We start from the raw sequence: 25,330 nt of genomic DNA, 5'->3' as shown, positions 1-25,330 counted from the left end.
TTAAAACTGACAATGTTACTCATTTTTTAAAGTTGTTAACATGTATAAAACTCATCATTGCAAGTACCTTTTCAAGAAGTCATGGACAGGAATTGTTATCTCTACCACAAGATGAAATTTTTCCTCATTCATGCATTTTAGCATAACTTGTGTAAAGAATTCCAGAAATCTTGGTTTTTGCTTAAATTTCATAACTGTAAAAACAAGGAAGTTCACATATAATTACCAATATACTCAATTATTAGTACTGAAGGGTGGCCAGTGCTAACAGTCATTTTGTTCAAACAGGCAAGTTTATTAATTTGCTTTTTAGATTTCTCCATTTTAAAAAATATATAGGAATAAATGTGGTGTGAACTATTGTTTTTCTAATATCAATGAATCCTTTACAAATTACATTAAATTTATTTTCTAAATATCTCAGTATTGAGAAAGATTTCATTAAGGTCACTTCCAACACATGACTGACCAGGGAAAAAAATTGTTGATAATTATCATAACTAGGAATGCTAAGTTTTATATTTGACTCTGAATTAATCAATTATGTTGCCATTTCTAATTAGCTAAACTTGAAATTCACTTTTATATATATATATTTTTTTTATTTTTTATTTTCTTTTTTTTTTTTTTTTTTTTTTTTTTTTTTTTTTTTTTTTTTTAGATGGGAGTCTCACTTTGTCACCCAGCTGGAGTGCCATTGCACACTTTCAGCTCACTGCAACCTATGTTTCCCTGGTTCAAGCAATTCTCCTGCCTCAGCCTTCCAAGTAGCTGGGACTACAGGCACCCACCACCATGCCCAGCTAATTTTTTGTACTTTTAGTAGAGACAGGGTTTCACCATATCAGCCAGGATGGTCTTGATCTCCTGACCTTGTGATCCTCCTGCCTCGGCTTCCCAAAGTGCTGGGATTACAGGTGTAAGCCACTGCACCTGGCTCATTTTTTCTTTTTTTGAGACAGTCTCACTCTGTCACCCAGGCTGGAGTGCAGTGGCACGATCTCAGCTCACTGCAACCTCTGTCTCCCAAGTTCAAGTGATTCTACTGCCTCAGCCTCCTAAGTAGCTGGGATTATGGGTGCCCACCACCATGCCCAGCTTATTTTTGTATTTTTAGTAGAGATGGGGTTTTACGTGTTGCCCAGGCTGGTCTCAAACTCCTGACCTCAGGTGATCCACCTATCTCGGCCTCCCAAAGTGCTGAGACTACAGGGGTGAGCTACTGTGCCCGGCCACCAATAGATTTTTCAATGCCCTAGTTTTTGTAAGCTTTATAGTAATAAGCCATCATCAAGGTTCTGTCTTTCCAGACTTTAAATCATGTACCTATTTAGGTCTCTTTCATTACTTGGCAATCAGGATTCCACATTACTCTGAATGGATAAGAATTCAAAATAACCTGTCTAAAACAGGTGAAATCTTCAAGTAGACAACAGAAACAAAATCCACAGAATTAATATCTTCAGTAATAAATTGAGTGAACAGCACATACACATTCAGTTCACCTACCTTCTTTCACGGCACCTTTGATTGACCAATTCACAACTACAGGATAAAGAAATATAGGGTCTTCTCCTCCTGAGAGTTCAGATGTAACATCTAAAGTTAAAAAATTCAAAAATTGTATGTTCTGTTTAATAACCCAAAATAAAAATTTTTTGAGTAATTCAAAATAAAAATTATTTAAAAGAGATGAAAAACAGGAAAATACTAAAATATTCTAAATTATGTGCCTTAAAATGTCAATTATAGCATTACATTTTGGAAACAAAAATAATCTAATTAAATTATCTGCTTCACTTTTCCTCCTAAAAGCTAAGGGGTCCACCACCAAATAGGTAAAAAGTTTCTAAGGCATTATTCTCTCTTATTCAACAGCTGTCCTATATCAGCAAACCCAAGACTCAGGAATCTACCAATTATATTAACTCCATTTTAGTAAAATTATCTTTCAAAGCTAGTAAAGTATAACACAGCCACTGGAGCCAGACTGGCTGGGTTCAAATTCTAATCATGACATTTTTTAGTTACGAAACCTTGGAAAGTTATTTAGTTTCTCTGTGTCTCAGTTTATTCATCTTTAAAATGGAGATAATAATAGTACCTTTCTCATATGGTTCTTACATACAGGTTGCATAAGTTTTAATGTGTATGTTTTATAAAAATAATATTTTTTGTAAAATAGTGACTGGCACACAGAAAACGATGTACAAAACTATCATTTTATTATTGCTGTTTTTGACTTTACTATTCTTTTTCTAACCATTAGACCACCAGGGAGAATTTGCCATTTAGCTACTTATAGCGCATGGCGCTTCTTGGTAAAATATTTTTACCAATATTATGAAAATAAATAATTCAGACTTCCAGAACACTGTATATTTTAAGGAATTATACTTTCTATATATAATAAGATGATTACAGCTTTCCCAAAGCTAGGTTAACTAGTTATAGGAATAATCAAACACTTAGTTCAAGTCATAAATCCATGCTTGAAACAGGCGTGGAACATATTAAAAGAGAGAGAGATCCAAGTCAGTGAAGCCCACAAGACAGAACTGAGGTGCACAGTAGGAAAGGTAAAGTAGGGACATGGAATTCTACAAGCACAGCCAGATCCCCAAAGGCCATGGAGCAAAAGTCTTTAAAGACTTCTTAGAAGAACCCTGGAAACATCGCTTAATGTCAAAATGTACTTTAACATGTTGCAACAACTATCATACTTGGTTTAAGGCTCAATTTTGAGTACTTTCTTGTTCTAGAAGATTTAAAGTACATGCTTTTTAAAAATGTGACAATACTAATCATCACCAGAAACTAACTCAATTTCCCAAGTAGCTTTCCAGGCTGCAAACTCCAAAACACCAATCATTGCATTAACACATTGGTTCATTTTGAAATTACTACAGTACAACGACCTAAAATTAAACTCATCTTTCACTCTGCTTTCTACTCTGGAAGGTGTTGGTTCAAACCGTTTACACATTAACAACCTTCACACTATCCCTTTATTTCCCAGTTGCATTTTTGCCTTTAAAGCAGTGATTCTCAATTCTGCGCCTCCCATAACCCCCTCCCACTCTCCCTTCAAGGGTACCCAGATGGTTGTCACAACTAGGTGGATGGTGTGCTGTGCTTCTGTGAGTAGAGACCAGGGATGCTACTCAAAATCATACAGTGCCAAGCACAGTCCCCCACAACAAAGAACTACCTGGCCCAAAATGCTAACAGTGTCGAGGTTGAGAAAACTTGTTTTAGAATCAGAAGGTGCAGGCTCAAGTCCAAGCCAGCTACGTAATCCTAAGTAAATCGCTTAATCTCTATGAGCCTCATCTGTAAAAAGTGGCTAACAATCCCTTAACAGGGTATTGTTAGGATTAATGATATAATGTAAAAGCACTGTGTAAATCTTAAAGGGTTTACCAAATGCTAATCTCATTGTAATCCTTTGAACAAAATATTTTCTTGTTTTAAAAAACTTAATGCTAAACGGAAGTATACAGAAAAAAAAAATGATTACATTGCTTTGTCAGTTTGAGTAGGTGTGTCTCCAACAAAGCCAGCTGTTCATTTATCTTTTCAGGCAACAGTATCTGCTGTGGCTTCTTAGTCTTTAAAGACTTCTTAGAAGAATCCTAGAAACATCGGTAAATGTCAAAATGTACTTTAACATGTTGGAACAACTGTCATTTTCAAACAACATCCTTTAAATTATGTTTTCATACTTTCATATTTGGTAGATAAAAACTATGATCTACATAATATTAATTAGTAACAATGAATAATCACAGTCATTGTGTTCTAATTAAATGCAGACATAGCACTGTGTTTCATGGAGATTGACCAAAACGCTCCTTCGTTTCCCTCTCCCTTTCTCCCAGTAATTTCCACCCACCTAGACGGCCCCCTCCAAAACCTGCATTCAAAGCAGCTGAGACTATGTCTCTAAAAATCTTGAAAAGACAATTCAAAGAGGAAATGTATCCTCAGAAATGTAGCCCTTTATTCCTTTTTTTCCTTTCCTTTTCCCAGAAGGAGCTTCTTTACAGCTAAGCTAATTACCTTTGCCACTTTGCCTTTCATTGAAACGTAAGGGGGTCAGTAATTAGTGGATTAAGAATCCGCCTGTCTGCACTCAGGCTCAAGACCATGTTTTCTCTGTCTGAGCCTGAGAACTGACCTGTTAATGTCTCTTGTTCTCCAAAAAACTTTCCAAGCCCCTTTAGGCTTAAAGGAACCTTGAGTAGCTCTAGTAATTTCTGACTACTGTAAACTAACTATCTCTACAATCTTAGATGGAAAAATCACAACCCTCCACTGAACTATAAGCTTCAAGGAGAGAGGTATGAGGCCTGTCCTACCATGATGTGAAAGGCCCAAAGTCAAGGCCTGGGTGACATAAAGGGGCTGATGGACTCAGAGAGTAGATACTGCATGGTACCAAAAAAAAAAACCTTCAAATTGCTTTCAGCTTAATCAAAATTCCCAAAAAAAAAAAAACCCTCCACAAAAAAAAAAAAAAAAAAAAAAAAAAAAGGTATTATGGCTTAAAAAATCATCCAGTAAAACAGTGGTGATTTTAAAGATATTTTTGGCAAACAAATGCTTACTTGGAAATTCAACATATCACAGATAAAAATGGAGCTACTCTAACTGAAACAGAGTCAAGGATGAGAGTCTCTACCCCCATCCAAGCCATGAAAGGGACTTCAAGTAATTCCTAGTTTGCTACTTCAAGTAATTCCTAGGCGGTGGCTCACGCCTGTAATCCCAGCACTTTGGGAGGCCAAGGCAGGAAGATTATCTAAGGTCAGGAGTTCAAGACCAGCCTAGCCATCATGGTGAAACCCCATCTCTACTAAAAATACAAAAATTAGCCAAGTGTTGTGGCACATGCCTATAATCTCAGCTATTTAGGAGGCTGAGGCAGAAGAATCACTTGAACCCAGAAGGCAGAGGCTGTGGTAAGCCAAGATCACACCACTGTACTCTGGCCTGGACAACAGAGTGAGACTCTGTCTCACAAAGAAAAAAAAAAGAAAGAAAGAAAGAAACCAAATGAACTAAGTAACATTTCAAAACTTGATCTATAAAAATATGTAACTACATAGTTTCAAGGAAAGGCAATAAGCATAAGGGAAGGCAGATATTAAAAGTTCATCTCAAAAATTAGCAGTCTCATAAGAGAATGTAGGTGTCACAGTGAGTTTCAGAAATCGACTTTGAACACAAAGTAAAAAAAATTCTGACATGTATTTGCTGCATTCAATGACCCACCCAGAACAGTAAAATCTTAGATCTGGAAGAGACTTTAGAGAGCTTTTAAGTCCCATGTCCAACTGGGTGTAGGAAGCTCTCTATGATCGCCTAACTGATGGTTGGGAGTGGTGATGGGGACTATTCAGTATACTAGCAGAGATTCCTTCTTAATTTTCTTCACTATAACTCAAAAAAACAAGACAAAACCCAAAAGCTCTTTAATAGATTACTTTACTTATATGTAAACATAACAAGTGTAAAACTTATCAGTTTTCTAATATGTTTCATAATACTATATTACCCCTAAAGACACAAACTAAACATAGGTTTAAAAATGAGAAACAAACACAATTACCTCCTCTGGCATTTCTTCTTGTTCATTACTACCATCCAACAGAGACTTGCTTTCTGGTGTGATGTCCAACATTTTTTTCCCGTAATTTATAATCATTACTGCCAGGTCATATTCCCTCCATGAACGCAGAATCTAATTTAAAATATTTATTAATTATCTATGTTGGGCATTCTTGTCTATTTTCAAGTGTAATACATCATTTTTTCATAAATTCAAAAGCCCCACAGTTTTCAGTCTAAGAATCCCCATTTTATTGTTAAGAAAACTGTAAATTTACCTCCAGATCATATTAAGACATTTAGTGCAATTAAAGATGCATAATTCAACTATTTTAAGTAAAGGACTAATAACAGGATCTCATCAGTAATAAACTTCCCATATCTCTGGGCCATATAGCCATATACCTTCTGATACAGTGAGTTAACCATTAAGAAAACAATTCTTTTCAAAAAAAAGTCCATTATCTAAAAAGTCATTTGTAAAGGCCACATTACCACCACCCTCTTGAGTTGCTTTCTTTGGGAAATAACACAATTACTGACCTCATGGTGTCTTAAAGAGTATTTATATCACTAAGTGATTTTTTTTTTTTTTTGAGACGTCTTGCTCTGTCACCAGGCTGGCTTGTAGTGTCACAGATCTCAGCCCACTGCAACCTCTGCCTCCTAAGTTCAAATAATTCTTCTGACTCAGCCTCCTGAGTAGCTGGGATTATAGGCAGGCGCCACAATGCCCAGCTAATTTGTATTTTCAGTAGAGACAGGGTTTCACCATGTTGGCCAGGATGGTCTTGATCTCCTGACTTTGTGATCCACCCCCCTCGGCCTCCCAAAGTGCTGGGATTACAGGCGTGAGCCACCACACCCAGCTATCATAAGTGATTAACCAGACGTTCTGCTAGAAGACTGAGCTAGATAGAAGCTGTTTTTGGCAGATTCCCCATCAACCCTAGGGGAAGTGTGCATTGTAGGCATAAGGGGAAGGGGCCTATTTAGCCTCTCTCACATCCCCTATTACCAGTTCTGTGGCCTTCACTATTCTGGCCCTTACCTACCATTCTAGAGTAATCTTCCACTAATCATCTCCTTGTACTTTAATCTTACAAAATATTGAGCCGATTATAAAATCTGATGGTCACCATTGTGTTACAGGACTTCATGTCTTCCACAGCTGATCCATTCCCCAGAACAGCTTTCTGTACCTTGTTTATACAGCTTCACCTTGCCATTAAAATCTGGGCTCTAGCATCAACTTCAGGAAAGCTGCCCTGGCCAGCAATCTGATTTCCATAGATTCTGCAAATCAGATTGCTGGCCAGGGCAGGTCAAAGGACGAGGACACATTCATTGTGAACCCCTCATGGCAACTAGGAGTATAAATAAGTTTGTGTGAATTTGTTATATATAGATATATTCTGTTGAGTACGTTAGTATTTAAGACAAGTGTATTAGTTTGTTCTTACACTTATAATAAAGACATACCCAAGACTGGGTAATTTATAAAGGAAAGAGGTTTAATTAATTCACAATTTCACATGGCTCAGGAGGCCTAAAAATCATGGCTGAAGGTGAATGAGGAGCAAAGTCAAGTCTTACATGGTGGCAGGCAAGAGAGAGCTTGTTTAGGGGAACTCCCTTTTATAAAACCATCGAATCTTGTGAGACTTATTCACTATCAAGAGAACAGCATAGGAAAGGCCTGCCCCCATGATTCAATTACCTCCCACCAGTCCCTCCCATGACATGTGGGAATTATGGGAGCTACAATTCAAGATGAGATTTGGGTGGAGAGATAGCCAAAGCATATCGATAAATAACAACTTTTACTTCTCATGCAGGAAAGGGATATATAAAGTGGCTGAAAAATAATGAGTGGCTGCTTAGACCTGAGAAACCCTACCTAATGCTAAGAACTGGAACATGTTTCTATGGGACCAGGGCAAAGGCACTAAACTAATAGTGACTGTGGAACAGAGTGCAGAAAAGAAAGTGCCAAAATACACTGTTCACAACAGCAAAGACTTGCCCATCAATGATAGACTGGATAAAGAAAATGTGGCACATATACATCATGGAATACTATGTAGCCATAAAAAAGGATGAGGTCATGTCCTTTGCAGGGACATGAATGAAACCGGAAACTCATTCTCAGCAAACTGACACAAGGACAGAAAATCAAACACCACATGTTCTCACTCATAAGTGGATATTGAATAATGAGAACACATAGACACAGGGAGGGGAACATCACACACCAGGGCCCGTCAGGGGGTGGGGGTCTAGGGAAGGGATAGCAGAGGGTGGAGGCATTGGGGAGGGATAGCATTAGGAGAAATACAAAATGTAGATGATGGGTTGATGGGTTGATGGGTGTAGTAAACCACCATGGCACATGTATACCTGTGTAACAAACCTGCACATTTTGCACATGTACCCCAGAACGTAAATAAACTAAATTTTTTTAAAAAAGAAAGTGACAGGCCGGGCGCGGTGGCTCAAGCCTGTAATCTCAGCACTACGGGAGGCCGAGGCGGGTGGATCACGAGGTCAAGAGATTGAGACCATCCTGGTCAACATGGTGAAACCCCGTCTCTACTAAAAATACAAAAAATTAGCTGGGCATGGTGGTGCGTGCCTGTAATCCCAGCTACTCAGGAGGCTGAGGCAGGAGAATTGCCTGAACCCAGGAGGCGGAGGTTGCGGTGAGCCGAGATCGCGCCATTGCACTCCAACCTGGGTAACATGAGTGAAACTCCGTCTCAAAATAAATAAATAAATAAATAAATAAATAAATAAGAAAGTGCCAAAATAAATTCTGTGAGTGTTTTAAAAATTTTTTATTGATTTACTTATTTTATATTTTGTAGAGGCAGGGTCTCTCAAAGTGCTGGGATTACAGGCATATGTCACCATGTTTGGCCAAAATAAATTTTAAATAGGTAGGTAGGGTTAGATCATGCAAGGCCTTGAATGCCCAGCAAAACAGTCAAATCTCATTATTAAATGTATATGAGAGGGAGAAGGTTTTACTATAAGGAAACAGAATTGAGCTAAGTTTTGCTATAAGAAAATAGAAATGAGTCTCTTCTCCACTCTACTTAATTTTGCTTTCTGACATATTTAAGTACTAAGTTTATAGATAACTGAGCAATCTTTTCCCCTTGTTTTAATATGCTCATAGAAAATAATAAATGATAAAGAATTTTTCCAACCAAAGGAAAAACAGGACCAATTCTATTTAACATACCAAGAGATGAAACAAAAAGAGTATGTCAGATGTTTAGTATAACAATTTTTAAATGACACATTGAAGATGACGAATCTCACAAGTGGCATGTTAGAAAAAAATTGCTGCCTAAAAAAGAAAGACTCAACCATCTGAAAAGATTACCGATTTTAAAAACAGAACAGAGAAAAGAAACAGAGCCATTTGACTAATCAGGTTTTACATGTCCTAAGAGAAAATCCAACATTGTTTATATCAAATGAACACCTGAAATGTGGGATTCAGGGTTAGTCCAGGATTCTGGCACTGCAGGCCAGACTGGAGGAAGCTTCTAGAATGGCAATTCTCAACATATTAGGGACAAAATCAAGTCAAATATCAACATTCCGACATTAATATATTATTTGTTTTTGAATGTTCAGAACACATTCAGGCTGGGCATAGCGGCTCACGCCTGTAATCCCAGCACTTTGAGAGGCAGAGGCAGGCAGATCACATGAGCTCAGGAGTTCAAGACCAACCTGAGCAACATGGAAAAACCCCATCTCTACAAAAAATACAAAACTTAGCTAGGTGTGATGGCATGTGGCTGTAGTCCCAGCTACTCAGGAGGCTGGTATGCGAGGACTGTTTGAGCCAGAGAAGTGGAGGTTCCAGTGAGCTGAGATCATGCTGATCTCTGTCTCAGAAACAAACAAAAAACACATATTTAGGGTCATTTCTATAGTAACATCACTTGGATTTCAATGATTCCCCAAGTGGGAGAAGAAGGGGTGGGGGTCCTGGCTAGCAAGTCAGGAAATGCACAGAGCCAGCTAGAAGCTGGTGTATACTGAGAGAAAATTCATCCAAAGCCGAGACAGCAGCATGTGAATTCAAGGATGTCAGCCTCCACTGGGCCCCAAATGCTGGTTCTAAGCCCAATTTATTCTAGGTCAGCATTCTCTCCCATCTTCTTCAGTGGCTCACCCAAACCCACCCATTCTCAAAAATCTTTGAAACCCACCCTTACCCATTACCTCCTTACTGTCAGCAAATGACCTTGCTTCCTGTCCACAGACAAAAATAAGGGAAATGGAGCTTATCTCTTATCCACAAACCCATCATCACACATCTGGAACTACAACCACACTTCCCTCCTGAGAGGGGAGAAGCAAATCTCTTGTCAAGACCAACCCCTCCCACATGTGCTGGGATCCCACTGCCTCATGCCTTCAGGGATCTTGCTCTAGTCCTCACCCCTCCTCTCTTAAGTCTTCATCCTTTCCTTTTCCTGGTCCCTCCTCATCAATATTACAATGTTTTGGAGTACCTGGATAAGCAGAATTGGTTTTTTTGTTTTTTGTTTTTTGTTTTAGCAGAAGTTGCTATTGACATGATGCAAGCAACAAGCTGCCTTGAAACAGAGTTTCTTTCTTCTGGAAGAAACACTGCAGTAGCCCCTGTTAGTTACTTAAACGTACATAGTTGTGTTCAGCGCCCTGGTAAGAGAGGGCAATCTGGCCGTCCTTTATTTGCAAAAGATACTCCTCCACTGGAAATACTCATTGATGGAAGAGCTTTTTGGGGGTCAGGGTAGATCAAGCAGATAAATATATTCTAAAGAAAAGTAACCTTGGAAGATAGACTTTGGGCCCAGCAAAACATAAATTAATGTGTGTTACTATAGCACTGGAAAAAGAAAAGGGTGCTTTGGATTGCATAGAACCCCCGCTTTCAATGGTATCACCATGTGACAATGACAGAACAGCAGCAGGAACGTTCTTAAGGTTGGGAAGGGTTAGGAATGACAGAAAAGATTTAGACTAATCAAACTCTTCAGTTCTTCCTCTTGCCTAGTATTTTGAAGAAGGATTGGCCTCTTGGACTAAGTGCACCCTTGAAATTGTTAGATAATTATTTTCCCTTCTCACTCCATGCACCGTCCCCCGGTGATGGCTTCTATTTCTATTGCTTTAATTGCAGTCCAGATACTAAAGACTTCTTTGTCTTAACACACATTTCGAATCCCCCGAGCTCCAGACTGATAGTTCCTATTGTATAATGGCCACTTCTTTGGATATCCTATCAACTTCAAAATTCAATCTGTTCAAAACTCATTACCTGCTCCCCCTTCACCACCCAAAATTACTCCTCATGCAGGGTTCAATGAGTAGTGTTATATTCACCCAACTGCCCAGGCCAGGTAGCTGAATATTACCACTGCCTCTTCCCTCTCCCTTCTTTATTCTTTGTATCTATCAGAGTTTCAGATTCTCAATTCTATCAATTCTATCTCATAAATAATTTGAATCCTTTCCATTCTACCTCCATTTTCTCCATACCGGTTTAGTTTACCTTCTCTAACCTTCTAACTCATCTCTGCCTCAGGTCCTATTTCCTCTAATTATTAGCTGTGCACAACAAGGACAATTTCCTTTTTCTAAAATACAAATCTCCTTATGTCATTCCTGGGTGTGAAAGCCTGCAATGGCGCCTCCCTGACCTCACAAGATGGCCATTTATCACCTGGACCTGTCTGTTGCTCAACTTTTTAAGTCAACTGAAATATTGCATTATATCCTCCATAATAAAAGATAAATTTGATTATTTTCCCAAACTCTAAAATTATTTCACATTTTCTAAAGATTACTGCCTGGAGTGATCAACATTAATAATCCTATGCCTTCATGTATTTTCCCAACCTAATCTTTACCTTTCAGCTTTGCTGATAGTGTCTTGCCATAAAAATGTTTTAATAATCATGTAATCTAATATCTATTTTATTCTGTTTATCTTTTGAATTTTGTGGTTTATCAAGGAAAGTGTCCCCTGACTCCAAGGCCATATAAATATCCTTAAGTCTATCTAGACTTTATTTTGTTTATGGCATGATACAAGGTTCTAGCTTTGTTTACTTTCAGATGAACAGTCAAGTTATACTAGCACCTTTCATTAAATAAACTATTATAATACTCTATCATTTTCTCAATGAATCAGATTGCTACCTTTGTCATACATTCACTTCTTCTGTAGACTTGGGGGCCATTCCTGGACTCTCTATTCTATTGCACTGAACTGTTTGCCCATTACTTTGTGACACCATTTATTATTAAAGTGGCCTTATGGCAAACTTTAATATCTATTGAGGACTTTTAAATTAATCAGCTTCAGAGAAACCCAATTAGAATTCTAATTAGAACTGTATTCAATTTAAATATTATTTTAGGAAGGATTTGCACTTCTGTGACAATAAGTCTACCTGTCCAAGAACTTGGTGTGGCCTGTCCTATCCTCAGACCTTATTTTGTGTCCCTCAGTAAGATCCCACCGTTCTTTTATCTAGATTCTTCAACATTCTGTTAAGTTTTGAATTTTGTGCATGGTAAGTGGTATATCTTACCCTCTCCATTTCTAACCTATTGCTAGTATTTTTAAAAACCTATCAGTTTGTAAGTGTATTACATATGATTACTTTATATATTCTCTTTATAATCCTAGTAATTTTTTACCAGCATTTCATGGGGTTGTGAGACCAGTACAATTATAGATAAATTATACTTTTCTAATATTATAAAATTATTTTCTATCCTTATCTATTACATGAGAAAGAACATCAAAAAATACCGAATCTCACTGTTAGGAGTCAGCATCTATTTCCTGTGGCTGATTTTTAAAGAAATGGCTCCAGAAATTTGCCATTCAGTATATTTGCTGTAAAATGTTGGTAAATGTCTTTGTCATTCAATAGCTTCTTTCCTTTCCTAATTTATTAGAAATTTTATTAGGAAAGGCCACTAAGTGTTATCAAATGTCTTTGTGGCATTTTTCTTATAATCTTACTTTTCTTCTTTAACTTGCATTGCAAAAAATTAATGTTTTGTTCTAATTCAGACTTAATTTTTAATACTTGACAATGAGACTGTCCTAGGACCAGAAAGTGACCAAATGCCATTCCGGAACAGAGAAGGGTGATCAGACAGAACAGATCTGAAGGATACCACATAATTACTCTCTTAGTTCTGATTAATATTTTGGGCTATGAACTTTGCTTTTTCTGATATGAAAATTGCCACTTCTCCTTTAATTTCTTTGCATTTTCCCAGTACCATTGTCTATCCATTTATTTATTCAAGCATTGTTTGTCACCATGTTTTAGAAGAGTTTCTTGAAATAGAATACATTTGAACCTGACTTTTTACCCCATCTGGTAATTTCTGTCTTCTGAATTCATTCACATTCAGTGAAGTGATCGATATACTTAATTATATGCCTTCTGTCTTATATACGTTCTCTTTTTCCTTCTTACTTTTGCTGAAATTCACCATTTTTCCTCCCTGTCAGTTTTTCCTGTCCCTGTTTCCTCTTTCTCATTCCTCCCTGTTCATTTTTTCTCCCTGTCAATTTAGAAGTCCTACTATGCAGCTGGGCGTGGTGGCTCACACCTGTAATCCCAGCACTTTGGGAGGCTGTGGCACGTGGATCACCTGAGGTCAGAAGTTCGAGATCAGCCTGGGCAACATGGTGAAGCCCCATCTCTACTAAAAATACAAAAATTTGCCAGATGTAGTGATGCATGCCTGTAATCCCAGCTACTCAGGAGGCTGAGACATGAGAATTGCTTGAACTGGAGAGGCAGAGGTTGCAGTGAGCCGAGATCAAACCACTGAACTCCAGCCTGGGCAATAGAGTGAGCCTCTGTCTCAAAAAAAAAAAGGAAATTCTACTATGCTGTAAAGTTCTGCTCATGGTTACAATTTCTCTGAATCATCTTTAAATATATACATATACAATACATATATACGCTATCAAAAAATAATTTTATAATATGTGTATTTTTATATGTATATGTGTGCCTATATGTGTGTGTGTGTGTGTGTGTGTGTGTGTGTGTGTATGCATACATAAAACGTGCAACCATGCACCAAAAATCTTTACCTGCTTATACCTCCCCTGACGTCAAGCAGGATAGAAGTTTTAGTTCTAGGTTATTAATAAATTTTTCTTTCAAGGATGACTCTTCTCTTTAAAGAATCCCTACTTAGCATTTATATTACAAAGTCCTAGTCTTGCCATTATTATCTATTTAATTTTAATAATACATATATTGCAAGATTCATTGCTCCCATTATTCTTCTTCTTTTTGTCTTTCCCTGTCTTGGGATTTCTGTTCTGAATCAATTGTCATTTGATAGAGTATTTCCTCAAGTGTTTTCCTCAGATAAATACATGGGCAGAATACCTTTTAAATGCCCACACTTCTGAAAATGTTTATTTTGCCCTGACAAATGAATGTATCTTTCCTGGTTATTAATTTTTGGACATCGGTCTTTTTCCCTCAGGATTCTACAAATGTTGTTCTAGTGTTTTAACTTCTAGCATTGCTGATTAAAAAAAAAAAAAAGTCTGAAGCTAATTGATTCTTTTTCCATTGCAAATAAATGTTCTCTGGGTCTCAAAACTTTAAGATTCGTCCTTATCCTTTGACTTCAGGGATTTCACCAACCTGTATTTCCACTTGTATTCTTACATTAATCCTGCCTGGAACTCAGGAGGCCTATTCCTTCTCCATTTTTTTTGCTCTTCTACCTCCAGACTTCTTTTGTTTTCATGTTACGACTTCTGGATCTGCCTTCTGAATTTATTTACCACCTCTAGGTAATTCTGCACTATGTTGGAGGGGGTATTTCATGAGCTTTCAGAATTGACTCCAGAAATACTTTAATTATACTCTTCATCTATTTGATTTTTTTCAATCAAATATCAAATTCGTTTGTTCAGTTACAGAAGGGTTATTTTGTTTCTTTTCTTCTAGATCACATGATTGTATCTCCTTCAAAGTTTTCTCTGCCTTTTTTTAACCAAGTCTTCTCTAGTCTTTTTCCAACATGGTGAGAGTGGAAACAATGATTTTGGTGTCTGGCTTGCTCTTCTTCCCTTGAAGTACTGAGTCTCCTTCAGTGAAAAATTGCTTTTTCCTTCCTAATGGCTTACATTCCCTCAGCATCTACACAGACCAGGTCATAGCAGTCTCTGCAGCACTGGCAAGCCAGTGAGCAACGGAACAAATATTATTTCCTGCTCTTGAGGTCAGGCCATGAACAGCCAGCAAATAATGGCTTCTTTGCTAAGGTGGAGGGAAGAAGCCTCTCTGCTGCCAGACCTCCAAAGAAGCAAGCTTACATCCTAACTAAAGCAATGGAGCAAATCAGCTCACCTACACAGCATTCTTCCAGGTCTCTGGTTAAATTGCAAAGGTCCCATGAGAACCACATAAAACAGGCAGGCAGATATGGCCCTTCTTTGAGGGAATCACTGGATTCTGTCAACTACAGCCTTTGAGGAACCACACAATGCTGGTCTTTGAGCCAAGCAATGAGAATAAACAAGCTGACCTCTCTGCCTCTTGTCTCTCAGTTCCTTCTCGTTTCCAAGGTGAATAAAGTCCCATAAAAAGCCTCTCCCTCAGATATTCTGGCCTAAGATACCCCCTCCAGCCTTTACCAACTGGCCTGCTCAGGCTTCTGTATATAATCTGCCAAAATAAAAATTGAAAACGAGAAAATTCAGGGATGTGTGATTGAGCTGTCATCTATTCAGAATTCCTCATCTCTTTACCTTAAAACAACCTTCCTGTAAGCCTTTGAGCTATAATAAATACTTTCTAGTATTTCTTCTCATTAACTAAAGCCTAAACAAATTTAGTTAACTATTTCAATTGTTTTCCCATATTTTTGAAAAAAAAAAAAAAAACAAAAAAACAAAGCAAAACACTCGAGAATATGGTGATTCAGTTTAGAAACAATGCTAAGCACAACTCGGCCTATATAGACCTCTTACAATAACTGTCAAATCAACAGGTTGGGAATCTGTTGCTCCATAGGAATGGTCTGCCCTGCTTAAATGTGCCCACTCAACTCTAGGCTAAAACCTGGTCATGAACCTCTAAGTCCACTCACTTGCATAGTTCTTCATGCCCTCTGCCACCAAAGCTGTTCCTCCTCCATCTGTCTCAGCTCTACTCTTCCTCTTGCTACAGGGTCATCCCATCTAAAGTAGGCTCAGCCCATAAATCTGTCTCCTTTCACTGCTTTTCTTTTTGCTTACAACACTTAAAGCTTCATGAAATTATATTTCATGTGTATCTTTGTATTCTGTCTCCACCACTAAACCACAAGCTCTGTGAGACAATGTTGGTTTCTTTTTAAATAAAGAATGCCTATAGGTAGATGTACCTAATCTCTAGTTTGTCTCAGGACCCAACCTTGCCTTACATACAACCAATTCATGAGTTATTTTACCTCTTGGTCTTAGCAGGCATTTGTGTTTGTAACTCTTGCTCAGAGAATACCTAAGTCTCATCCCCAGAGTGAAGCCTTCCCCAATCACCCCAGCCCTTAGCGGTGATCTTCCTGCCTCCCTGTTTGTGTCACCACTATCAATTCATCACCTAAGCTAGAAATCTGGGTGTCAGCCATGATTCATTATTCTTCTCCTACAATTACTATGGGGTTCTAATTCTTTGTACATATGTCAAGAGCCCAAACCAGTGCCTGACACAAATAGGTAATCCATAAATATTTGCTGAATGAAGGAATGGAACAAAAATGAAAAGTCTGTTTATATTCTGACCACACTCTTGCCTATGTCTTCCCCTGGGTTTAGATGTCTGGATACAGCACTCTTGACTGGCACAGCCTGAATTCACTTCTACGGTTTGTCCTCCGTTGAGTTCAGGGCCCTACACACCAATCTCAGAATCATCCTTAGACTCTGCCTAGTCAGCCCTTTCCTTCAGGCCTAACATCATTTGTTTACATTCTAATGTCGTGAGATTATACCCCTCCATTACTGACTGACTGTTCACTTATAACCTGGCTGCTTGGCCTCTTGATGTCTTCTAAGCCCCAGTATCTCAATGCCTGGGTTAAGATGCTTAAAGTCTGACTGAAGGTTCCACTAAAATCACAACCTGATAAGATGATATGCAGGTTTATTGCAGTACAATAAATATATAATTAATGTTTTAGGGTTTTGAAACAAGTATGTTCTGTGTGACCATATATAATGCCGATAAAATATACAAATGCTATTTCAATTACATCAAGTTTTAGTTTGTGAAGCACCACAGTTTCATCAAAAAGTCAACAGATTGCTATTCTATAATGTTTAGCCTCTACATTTGCTTTTGATGTAAAAATGCTTTTAGGGTGCTATTTTTAAAAGCATTCTCATTGTGATTAAAAGTAGACTTTCTAAATCATCATTGCTCCTAAAGTTTATGATACTAGATAAAGAATGAGATAAATACCTTTGTTATATAGAAGATACAACAAGCTATCATGTGCTGTACGCTTTCAAAACTCGCAGTATGTTTCTTCGAGTAGACGATATTTGGTAGTCCTTGCAAAACCACTATACACTTTATCAAGATCTAAAAATTAGAATCATAATGATTTTTGTTTTAAAATGTCATCCTTACTCATTTCATTATAAAATGTTCCATTCAAATCATGTCAGCTTTAAGACACAAAATTTTATTATCATCAATAATTATTAATAAATTGTTTGTTAGGAATAAGTACACTGAGATAAAGTTGGTACATTCCATTTTGAGATAAGTCTTTCATCTACAGTAACTTGAAAATTAGTGGATAGAATTAAAAAACATGCAAATAACCATAAAAACACAAATAACCATAAAACAAAGCATATTTTGTTAAGTATCATAAAAGGTATAGTCAGAATGTTACATGTATATGAGAAACTATCACATCCATGTATAGGAGAATCTTGTAAAACCAGATGGAAGATTATATGGCATAAATATTACAGTGATTCCAGGTACTTAAAATAATAGTTTCCTTTAAAATTAAAACCAGACATTCGTATCTCAGGAAATCAATTAATATTGGTGCTTACTTCCTATTCTGCTTGTTTCATTTTATATGATCCTAAATTTGACCAAAAGCTAGATGAATAACTTTAGCTTTTCAAAAGTAGCTTTGAGATTGCATCAATCTATTTATCATTTAGATTAACCCAAAGGACAAATTAATATATGAATGTCGGTTCTTTGGGGGCATATTAATTGCTTCAAGTTCTCATTCTAACAATATTATTATTGTTGCAGTACATTCGTCTCTAATACTTTTTAAATTTCTCCCCTCCCTAATCACCTTCTCCCACGCTGTAGGATCCCTTGAATGTGATGAGCTCATCAGTCTCATGCATATATTACCCTAGATAAGGCTCCTCACAGTATACTGGAGGAGACTCTCCTATGGCCTTGAAAAAGCAAAGTGCCATGATGTGGAAAGGCCATGTGTCAAGGAACTAGTAGTTGGCCTTTAGGAGCTAAGGACCTCCTATGTAAAACCTCAAGGAAATGAATTCTCTCAGTAACAGTGAACTCAGATAAAAGAAAAAAACAAAAAACAAAAAACAACAACAACAAAAAAAACAGTGAACTCAGAAAAAGGCCTCAAGCCTCAGACGAAATCACAACCACAGCCAACACTTTTTCGATTTCAGCCTCATAAGACCCTAAGCAGAAGACCCAGCTAATCTGTATCCAACCTCTTAACCCACGGAAACTATGAGACAGTAAATGAGTGTCCTTTCAAGTCACTAACTCCATGGTGATTTGTTAGAAACATGAAAAACTGTATAATCCCTTCAGCCAGATGTCAGCTACCCTTTTTCCATAAATCCTAACTCCTCCATCACCAAGACACCAGGTATTTTTTCTTGGGTCATCACCATATTTTTTCCCAGATGATGGATTTAACAATATGCCTTGAATAAATACTATTGTTTCTGACACTATGAGAACATAAAAATTAAAATAACTTTAAAACTCTAGAAAAGTAGATTGCCAATATTTAAATATGGATAGGAACAGGGCCAAATATTTTCAGAGAAACCCATTTTACATCTTTATCTATGTTTGCCCAGACATACTATTAAAGTGCTTTTCAGTTAACTCCTATATTTTCATAATACTTGTTCCTGACCTATTTGCCCTTTACAAGAGATACATGGCTTTTCTTTTCCAAAATGAATTGTTAAGTTGCCTCTATAAAGACTGCCTTTTCTTGGGGAGAGGAATATCCTTACCTGTACAACAGGTACCAAAACAATATTGTGATAGATTATGGGAGCAAGAAGGCCATAACATTGAGTCACAGCTTGAAGAGCATAGCTGGAATCATTTAGAGAGTTGCTAAGTTCCAATGCCACTAATACTCTCTCACATTCAATCAGTCTGGCAATCTGTAAAGAAACAGGCACTGATATTCAGACTCAACATAGGTGCTTAGCTTATGTGTCTCTAAGGAGAAGAAAGGGTAGAAAATATGATCTTTCTGGCTAAAAACATGAGTGTTTGTATTTTTAAAAATCTAATACATAAACAACTCTAACTCTCAATAATGCTATCTATAGATAGCACGATCTTAGAATTAAACTTCAGAATTTTTCATAAAACAATACAAGTGCCATAACAGAAAAGAAACAAGTTTTATTTATTGATAAGCTAAAAACTTGGCTGTATTTTTATGTTAAAGAAACATCTAGTTTTCAAAAATATAAACTATAATAATTAAAATATAAAATCTCTATAATATTGCCCCCATTTGATTAACAGAGTTTCATTTCCTTTTTTGATTTGGGAGAAAATGGTAAATTTTCAGCAAACCAAGCTAACCTCCTATTATACTTCTATTAATTATACTTTTACTATTTAAATTAAAATGATAGTGAAATGTAAAGTTAAGGTTTTGAGAGTAAACGCCACTTAAAAAGAATAGTAATCCATTCTTACTCCTCTTTTTCCTTTCCTGGGGAAAGATTTCTTTCTTTTTTCTTTTTCTTTTTTTTTTTTGAGACAGAGTCTCGCTTCATCACCAGGCACCACGCTGGAGTGCAGTGGCACAATCTTGGCTCACCGCAACCTCTGCCTTCTGGGTTCAAGCAATTTTCCTGTCTCACCCTCCCAAATAGCTGGGACTACGGGCGCGTGCCACCACGCCCAGCTAATTTTTGTATTTTTAGTAGAGACAAGGTTTCACCATGTTGGCCAGGATGTTGATCTCTTGACCTCTTGATCCACCCACCTTGGCCTCCTAAAGTTCTGGGATTACAGGCGTGAGCCATGCGCCTGTAATCCCTGAGAATCTATCAATAGGAGACACGTTACATTCCTGTCTCCATAGAGACAATATTACAATTGAAAAAAATGTGGCAGATTGATATATAGCAGCATGAAAACATGTGCAAGCTATATTATAAAAGTGTTTAAAAGGCAAGTCACAAAATAAGTAGATCAAATCCCATTTTCATAAATAATAATAATATCAGATTTGTCTAGGCATATGTTTTTAAATTAGAGAAATTATATGAAAGCAAAATTGTTGTATTCTAAGTGGTAATAAGATTACAGTGGCTTTTACTTTATACATTATATATTTTTGAATGTCTGAAATATATAGTACTTTTGTACACAGGGGGGAAAAGATAAATTGAAAAGAAGAGAAAAAACCATGAATTCAGGCCTGTGAAACTTATATGAAATATCACATAAAGTTGCATAATCATACAGTGTCCTTTCAGTCCATTCACCAGATGAGCTATTCAATCACTCAAAATACTTGACCTTAAAACATCAAGAAGAAAATATAGTGAATCTGACATGTTTTAATCACTCTAATTCACTTACTTGTTGAGATGGGAAAACCTCATTGCCTTTAATATTATCACAGAAGAGATTTTCTTCTTTAATTTTGATGTCACTTATTACAAAAATGTTTCTGAGAAAAAGGTATAAGAGGATTGAAGAAGTCTCTGCCAAAATATCTGCATGTAATCTGCAATATAAAGCAAATAGCAGGTTTAAACATAATATGATTTAGCAGGTCAACTGGTCTTTTTATATTGATTTGTTCTCAGTATCTACACAATGATCCCAAAAAAAGCAACAAAAATGTTTAGAATAGCTATTCTTGCAAAGACAAGTTCACAACTAAGAAAATTAAACAACTGAAATATTATGTCACAGATATATAAAATTAATTGGTGACAATTTTTTGGTTCTAATACATAGTTTTTTTTTTATCAAGATAACAAAATGACTACAGATTTTCAGAAGGTTGAGAAATAGGCCCAATGTTTCAAATTAACACATTTCCTGAAAATGAGGGTCATTGATAGCAAACTCAGCCATGGTTTAAAAGAGAGCCTTAACAACGCTTAGATTATTTCTAATTATCTTTTCTAAATTGCAATTGACAGAGCCAACCATTGGCAAAGCCTTTCTTGTATCCAGTATTCCCTTCCTTGTCCTTAGCCTTACTTGGTGGCAAACCCTTCCTCTTAAGCTTCGGGCTTATCTACTCTCTATACCCCATCCCTATAAAACAGGACAGTGGCTAATATCAGTAATATCAGTAATTCACACTGAAAGATGATCACTTTCATGACCATGTTAAGCTTTAAAATTATCTTTACCAGGAGGATTTTGGTGTTCTCCCACTCTTATAACTCATACTAAACCAGCTCTTGGTCTCATGATGACCTTTGGCACCTTGACATGTGCAATGAGTACAAGTTGTCACCTCCTGGCTCCATTTCCTTCTCTATCCAGCCCAGACTTTGGTCAGTCCTTTCAATAATCATCTTTTTAGCAGGTTAGGTTCTCTCACCTCACTTTGTACAATAATCAATTTGCCTGACCTTGCATACATGTCACTGTCCAATTTTTCTATCTCTGTGGCAATGATCAATCACTTACTTGTGGATTTTACTCACTCATTCTTTCTTTCATCCACACTAGCAATTGCAGAATGCCTCCTAATGTACAAGACACTGTTCTAGACCCTTGGGTCTTTAGCCACAAGGAGCTGGGCTTCAGTACAAATTCATGTTCAATTACATCAACTGAGTCAGTACTGCATCTCAACAACACTTCCATTTATCCCTGATGTCTGCTTGTTCACATTTCCCATTTAAAAAATCATTCTAAATCCTTTGCTCTCTCTACCCCATGAACTCTAATGTCCTCCAGGCTCTACCACCATAGTGTTATCATTGCCTGCATTTCTTGCAACGTCAGTCTCTCCCTCTCTTCTGGCTCCCTTCCCTCCACACTCCACAATTCTTTCCTTCAGCCTGCCTCCCCACTAAGCTTCTGCCTGGTCTCCTCCTCTTTAGCACCAAACTTCGCATGAGTGGTCTTTGCTTGCTAGGATTTTTCGTTTTCTTGTTTTCCTTAGCCAATTCCAAAATGGTTTCTGGCCTATCATGCTACAAAAAGTGAATTCACCAATGGCCTCCTCATTGCCAACTCTTCTTCATTTGTATTCTACTCAACCCTCTCTGTGGCATTTTACTGAGCAGCTACTCTGCCTGACCTCGCACTGGCATTTAATATCGCTGGCCGTCCCTCTTTGGTGATACTTTCACTTTCCTTAGCAATGCACTTTCTTGGACTTTCATTTTCTGGACAGCTTCTTTTCAATATTCTTTACTGGTTCCATCTTCTGCTTCTGCCCTCTAAATGTTAAGCCATGCCTAGAGTTCAATTCTGGCCTTCTATCTTTTCTGTTAAATAGTCGTTTCCTGGGAGATAATCATTCATTTTCAAGATCTCAATGATGAACTCAATGGACAATTTCTAAATCTGTATCTCTAGCCTTGATGCTCCCCTGAGTGTCAGCACTAGATAAATAAACCTACTGGCATCTCATATTCACAAAGGCGTCCTGCTGGAAAACTAAACCCAAAATATCCTCAATCAAAGTAATTATCTTCCTCCAAGAACTTGTTCTACCTCTCATATCCCCTTAGTAAATGTCACAGACTTCCCAGTCGGTTAACACTAGAATTCCCAGTCACTTTTCACTCCTTTCTCTCTTATCCCCACAAGTCACATAATATCTAAGTCCTATCTCTTCCTCCTCCAAATGCCTCTCAAATCCATCCCCCCATAGCATGTAGCATCCCTGTACAAAGAAAATGCTAAGTCTGTATTTGTTTAATTGAATGGAATTATCAATGCCTTGCCTGAACCAATATTTGCATATTTGAGCTCGTTATCTTTGATTGAGGAATGAAGGGTTTTGTCTCCTTATTTTAAAACTTTCAGGTATTAACAATCAGGTGAGGGAGATTGTTGTTGCTTTTGAACTTGTTATTGAGACTGCCTGAAATTACACTAATGCTCATTTCTGAGCTTGCTTCAAAACTTTGTTCTTTTAAGGAAAATGGCAGTAAAGACAAAGGACTGTAGTTTTATATGGCTTCTACTGGCCTAATGGCAGTTTCCAGTGGTCTAATCCTGGGAGCCTCTTCTAGCAAAGGAAAAGCTTTCTTACCATAACAGTCAACCTGTCACACCATAACCTTAATCCCAATCTGACCGTTCTCTGATACAAAAGCTCCCAATGCATATTTGTGTTTTATGACATAACTGATATTACTTTGGTTCGCAGTTGGTCTTCTTACTTCATAACCTTCAACCTTATGCCTCCCGTGTTTCTGCTGACTCTGGGAAGAAAGTTTCTCAGCCAGGTAATCCCAGTACTGTAATCCCATGCCTGTAATCCCAGTACTTTGAGAGGCTAAGGTGGATCACTTGAGGCCAGAAGTTAGAGACCAGCCTGGCGAACATGGCAAAACGCCATCTCTACTACAAATACAAAAATTAGCAGGGCATGGTGGTACGTGCCTGTAATCCCAGCTACTCAGGAGGCTACGACACGAGAATTGACTCAGCCCAGGAGGCAGAGGTTGCAGTAAACCAAGATCACGCCTGGGTGACAGAGTGAGTGAATATTAAAAAAACAAGAAAAACAAAACAAAAAAAACAGAAAGAAAGTTTCTAACAAGCACATGAGACCTCGCAATGTATACTCTTATTACAATTCTTATCAGAAATCATTTTATATGAACTATGTGAAAATGATACTGAAAATAATTCCAGGCTTCACATCCAGCATCTGTATTTTCAGTAAGCAAATTAATATTTTAAAAGAATATTTCTAATTACCTTCTCTGTGTAATAGTAATTATATTGCTTAAACAAATAACAGATTGTTCATCCTGAAGTGGGGAAGCAACAAAATAATCCCAAACTGGTGAGAAAACTTTCTTAGCCAACTCATAGTTACCAACTTGATAGGCAACCTACAACAAAAAGCACATAGGTTATGTAATATTTTTGTTTGTGAATGCATGTTTTAAACAAGAAGTCATACAGTATACAACGTATGACAGCATCTTACACAGTGCTATCACTCACTCATTTCAGACACAATTATTCACATTTGCTCTTCTGTTCTACAGTGCCATAGTCAGGTAATGGCTACTGGCAAGGGAGACAGATGCATTTTTGAAATCTCTTTTATTTCTAAATTGCATGGAAATTTGAAACTCTGTAAGGATGTTTCAAATCCTCATAAGCAAAACAAAGATCACATCTGAGCCAAATTAATTTCATTTCCATCTATCTCGGCAGTGCACTCCATTTATTATAGATACTGTTATAATGAACAATCTGTTCCAAGAGAAACAATCAGATTTCCCAAACCCAATATATGAAAAAATACTTTATTCTTTTCTGGTTCTGACTGACACTTTCAGGGCTTTTGTGCAACAAAAAGTTCACAGCTGAAAATAGTAAAGAGTAAAACAGAGAAGCCTTCCAAGAAGGCATGGTATGTTTTAAGTTTAACAAATTTAACATTAGGCAAAATAAATGATTTCACTGGTGAAGCCAAGAAGCTCAAAAGAAAAACACTGACATACCTATTTTTTATGGTAGAATATGTTTCCTTAATGATGTTTCTAAAAGCATTCCATTTAATATGTAAGTAACAATACAAAATCTCACCAAATGAGTTCTGTACTGCTTCAAATCCTTTATGGAAGCAGCTAAGGTACAAAGTATAAATGCATTCATGGAATGAAGTGAATGACACATTACTTGGATATTCTCCACTCCACAGAATAACTTAGAGGGCCAGAATTTTTCAAATCTGCCAATGAATACTCATGATCATCCAACCAATAAGTTTCTATGAAGTTTCTAGTCTGTGTCAGGCACTGTGGAGATAGACTCTTCAAAATTTAGATACAGATGGTGTCAGATTCTATGAAACTGGAATCAGGTTAAAGGCATAAAACCCATAACATCACAGAAAAACTAAAAAGAATTATGTAATAATTGCAGAGGCTTTGGAAAACTAGACATGAAGACTTCAAGGAAAAGGCAGGGCTTGAGTTGAGCCCGAAGACAGAGATAAGATTCAGATTGGCACAGTTAAGACAGAATCTGCAAAAGGTACAGAAATTGAAGTACATTTAGGAAAGACTAGAGAGACAGCTCAGAGTTTGAAAAAAGAAAAAAAGTAGACATTTCATCCCTCCAAGGTCTGAGGGGGAAAAAATGAAAAAAAAAGTGGGTAATATGATTGGACATGATTTCAGAAGGCCTTCAATCAGATGGAAGAATTT

The 25,330-nt window shown here is 37.2% G+C and overlaps 1 protein-coding gene across 1 annotated transcript in view; it reads right to left on the bottom strand.

The window, feature by feature from the left end:
• CFAP54 (cilia and flagella associated protein 54) overlaps positions 1-25,330 on the bottom strand; it is a 361,147-nt gene that overhangs the window by 245,054 nt on the left and 90,763 nt on the right. Inside the window, exons 23-30 of the mRNA XM_017511466.2 lie at positions 23,865-24,001; positions 20,538-20,685; positions 18,938-19,093; positions 17,130-17,252; positions 5,615-5,746; positions 3,521-3,635; positions 1,510-1,599; positions 68-194 (exon numbers count right to left, since the gene is read on the bottom strand). Coding sequence (XP_017366955.1) covers positions 68-194; positions 1,510-1,599; positions 3,521-3,635; positions 5,615-5,746; positions 17,130-17,252; positions 18,938-19,093; positions 20,538-20,685; positions 23,865-24,001 — 1,028 coding nt within the window. The remainder of the gene's footprint in view (positions 1-67; positions 195-1,509; positions 1,600-3,520; positions 3,636-5,614; positions 5,747-17,129; positions 17,253-18,937; positions 19,094-20,537; positions 20,686-23,864; positions 24,002-25,330) is intronic.

Source organism: Cebus imitator, unplaced genomic scaffold (genome assembly GCF_001604975.1).
Source record: "Cebus imitator isolate Cc_AM_T3 unplaced genomic scaffold, Cebus_imitator-1.0 Scaffold18, whole genome shotgun sequence".
NCBI lineage: Eukaryota > Metazoa > Chordata > Mammalia > Primates > Cebidae > Cebus > Cebus imitator.
Note: the sequence above shows the minus strand (reverse complement) of the source record. Positions and strands in the feature narration are given on the sequence as shown.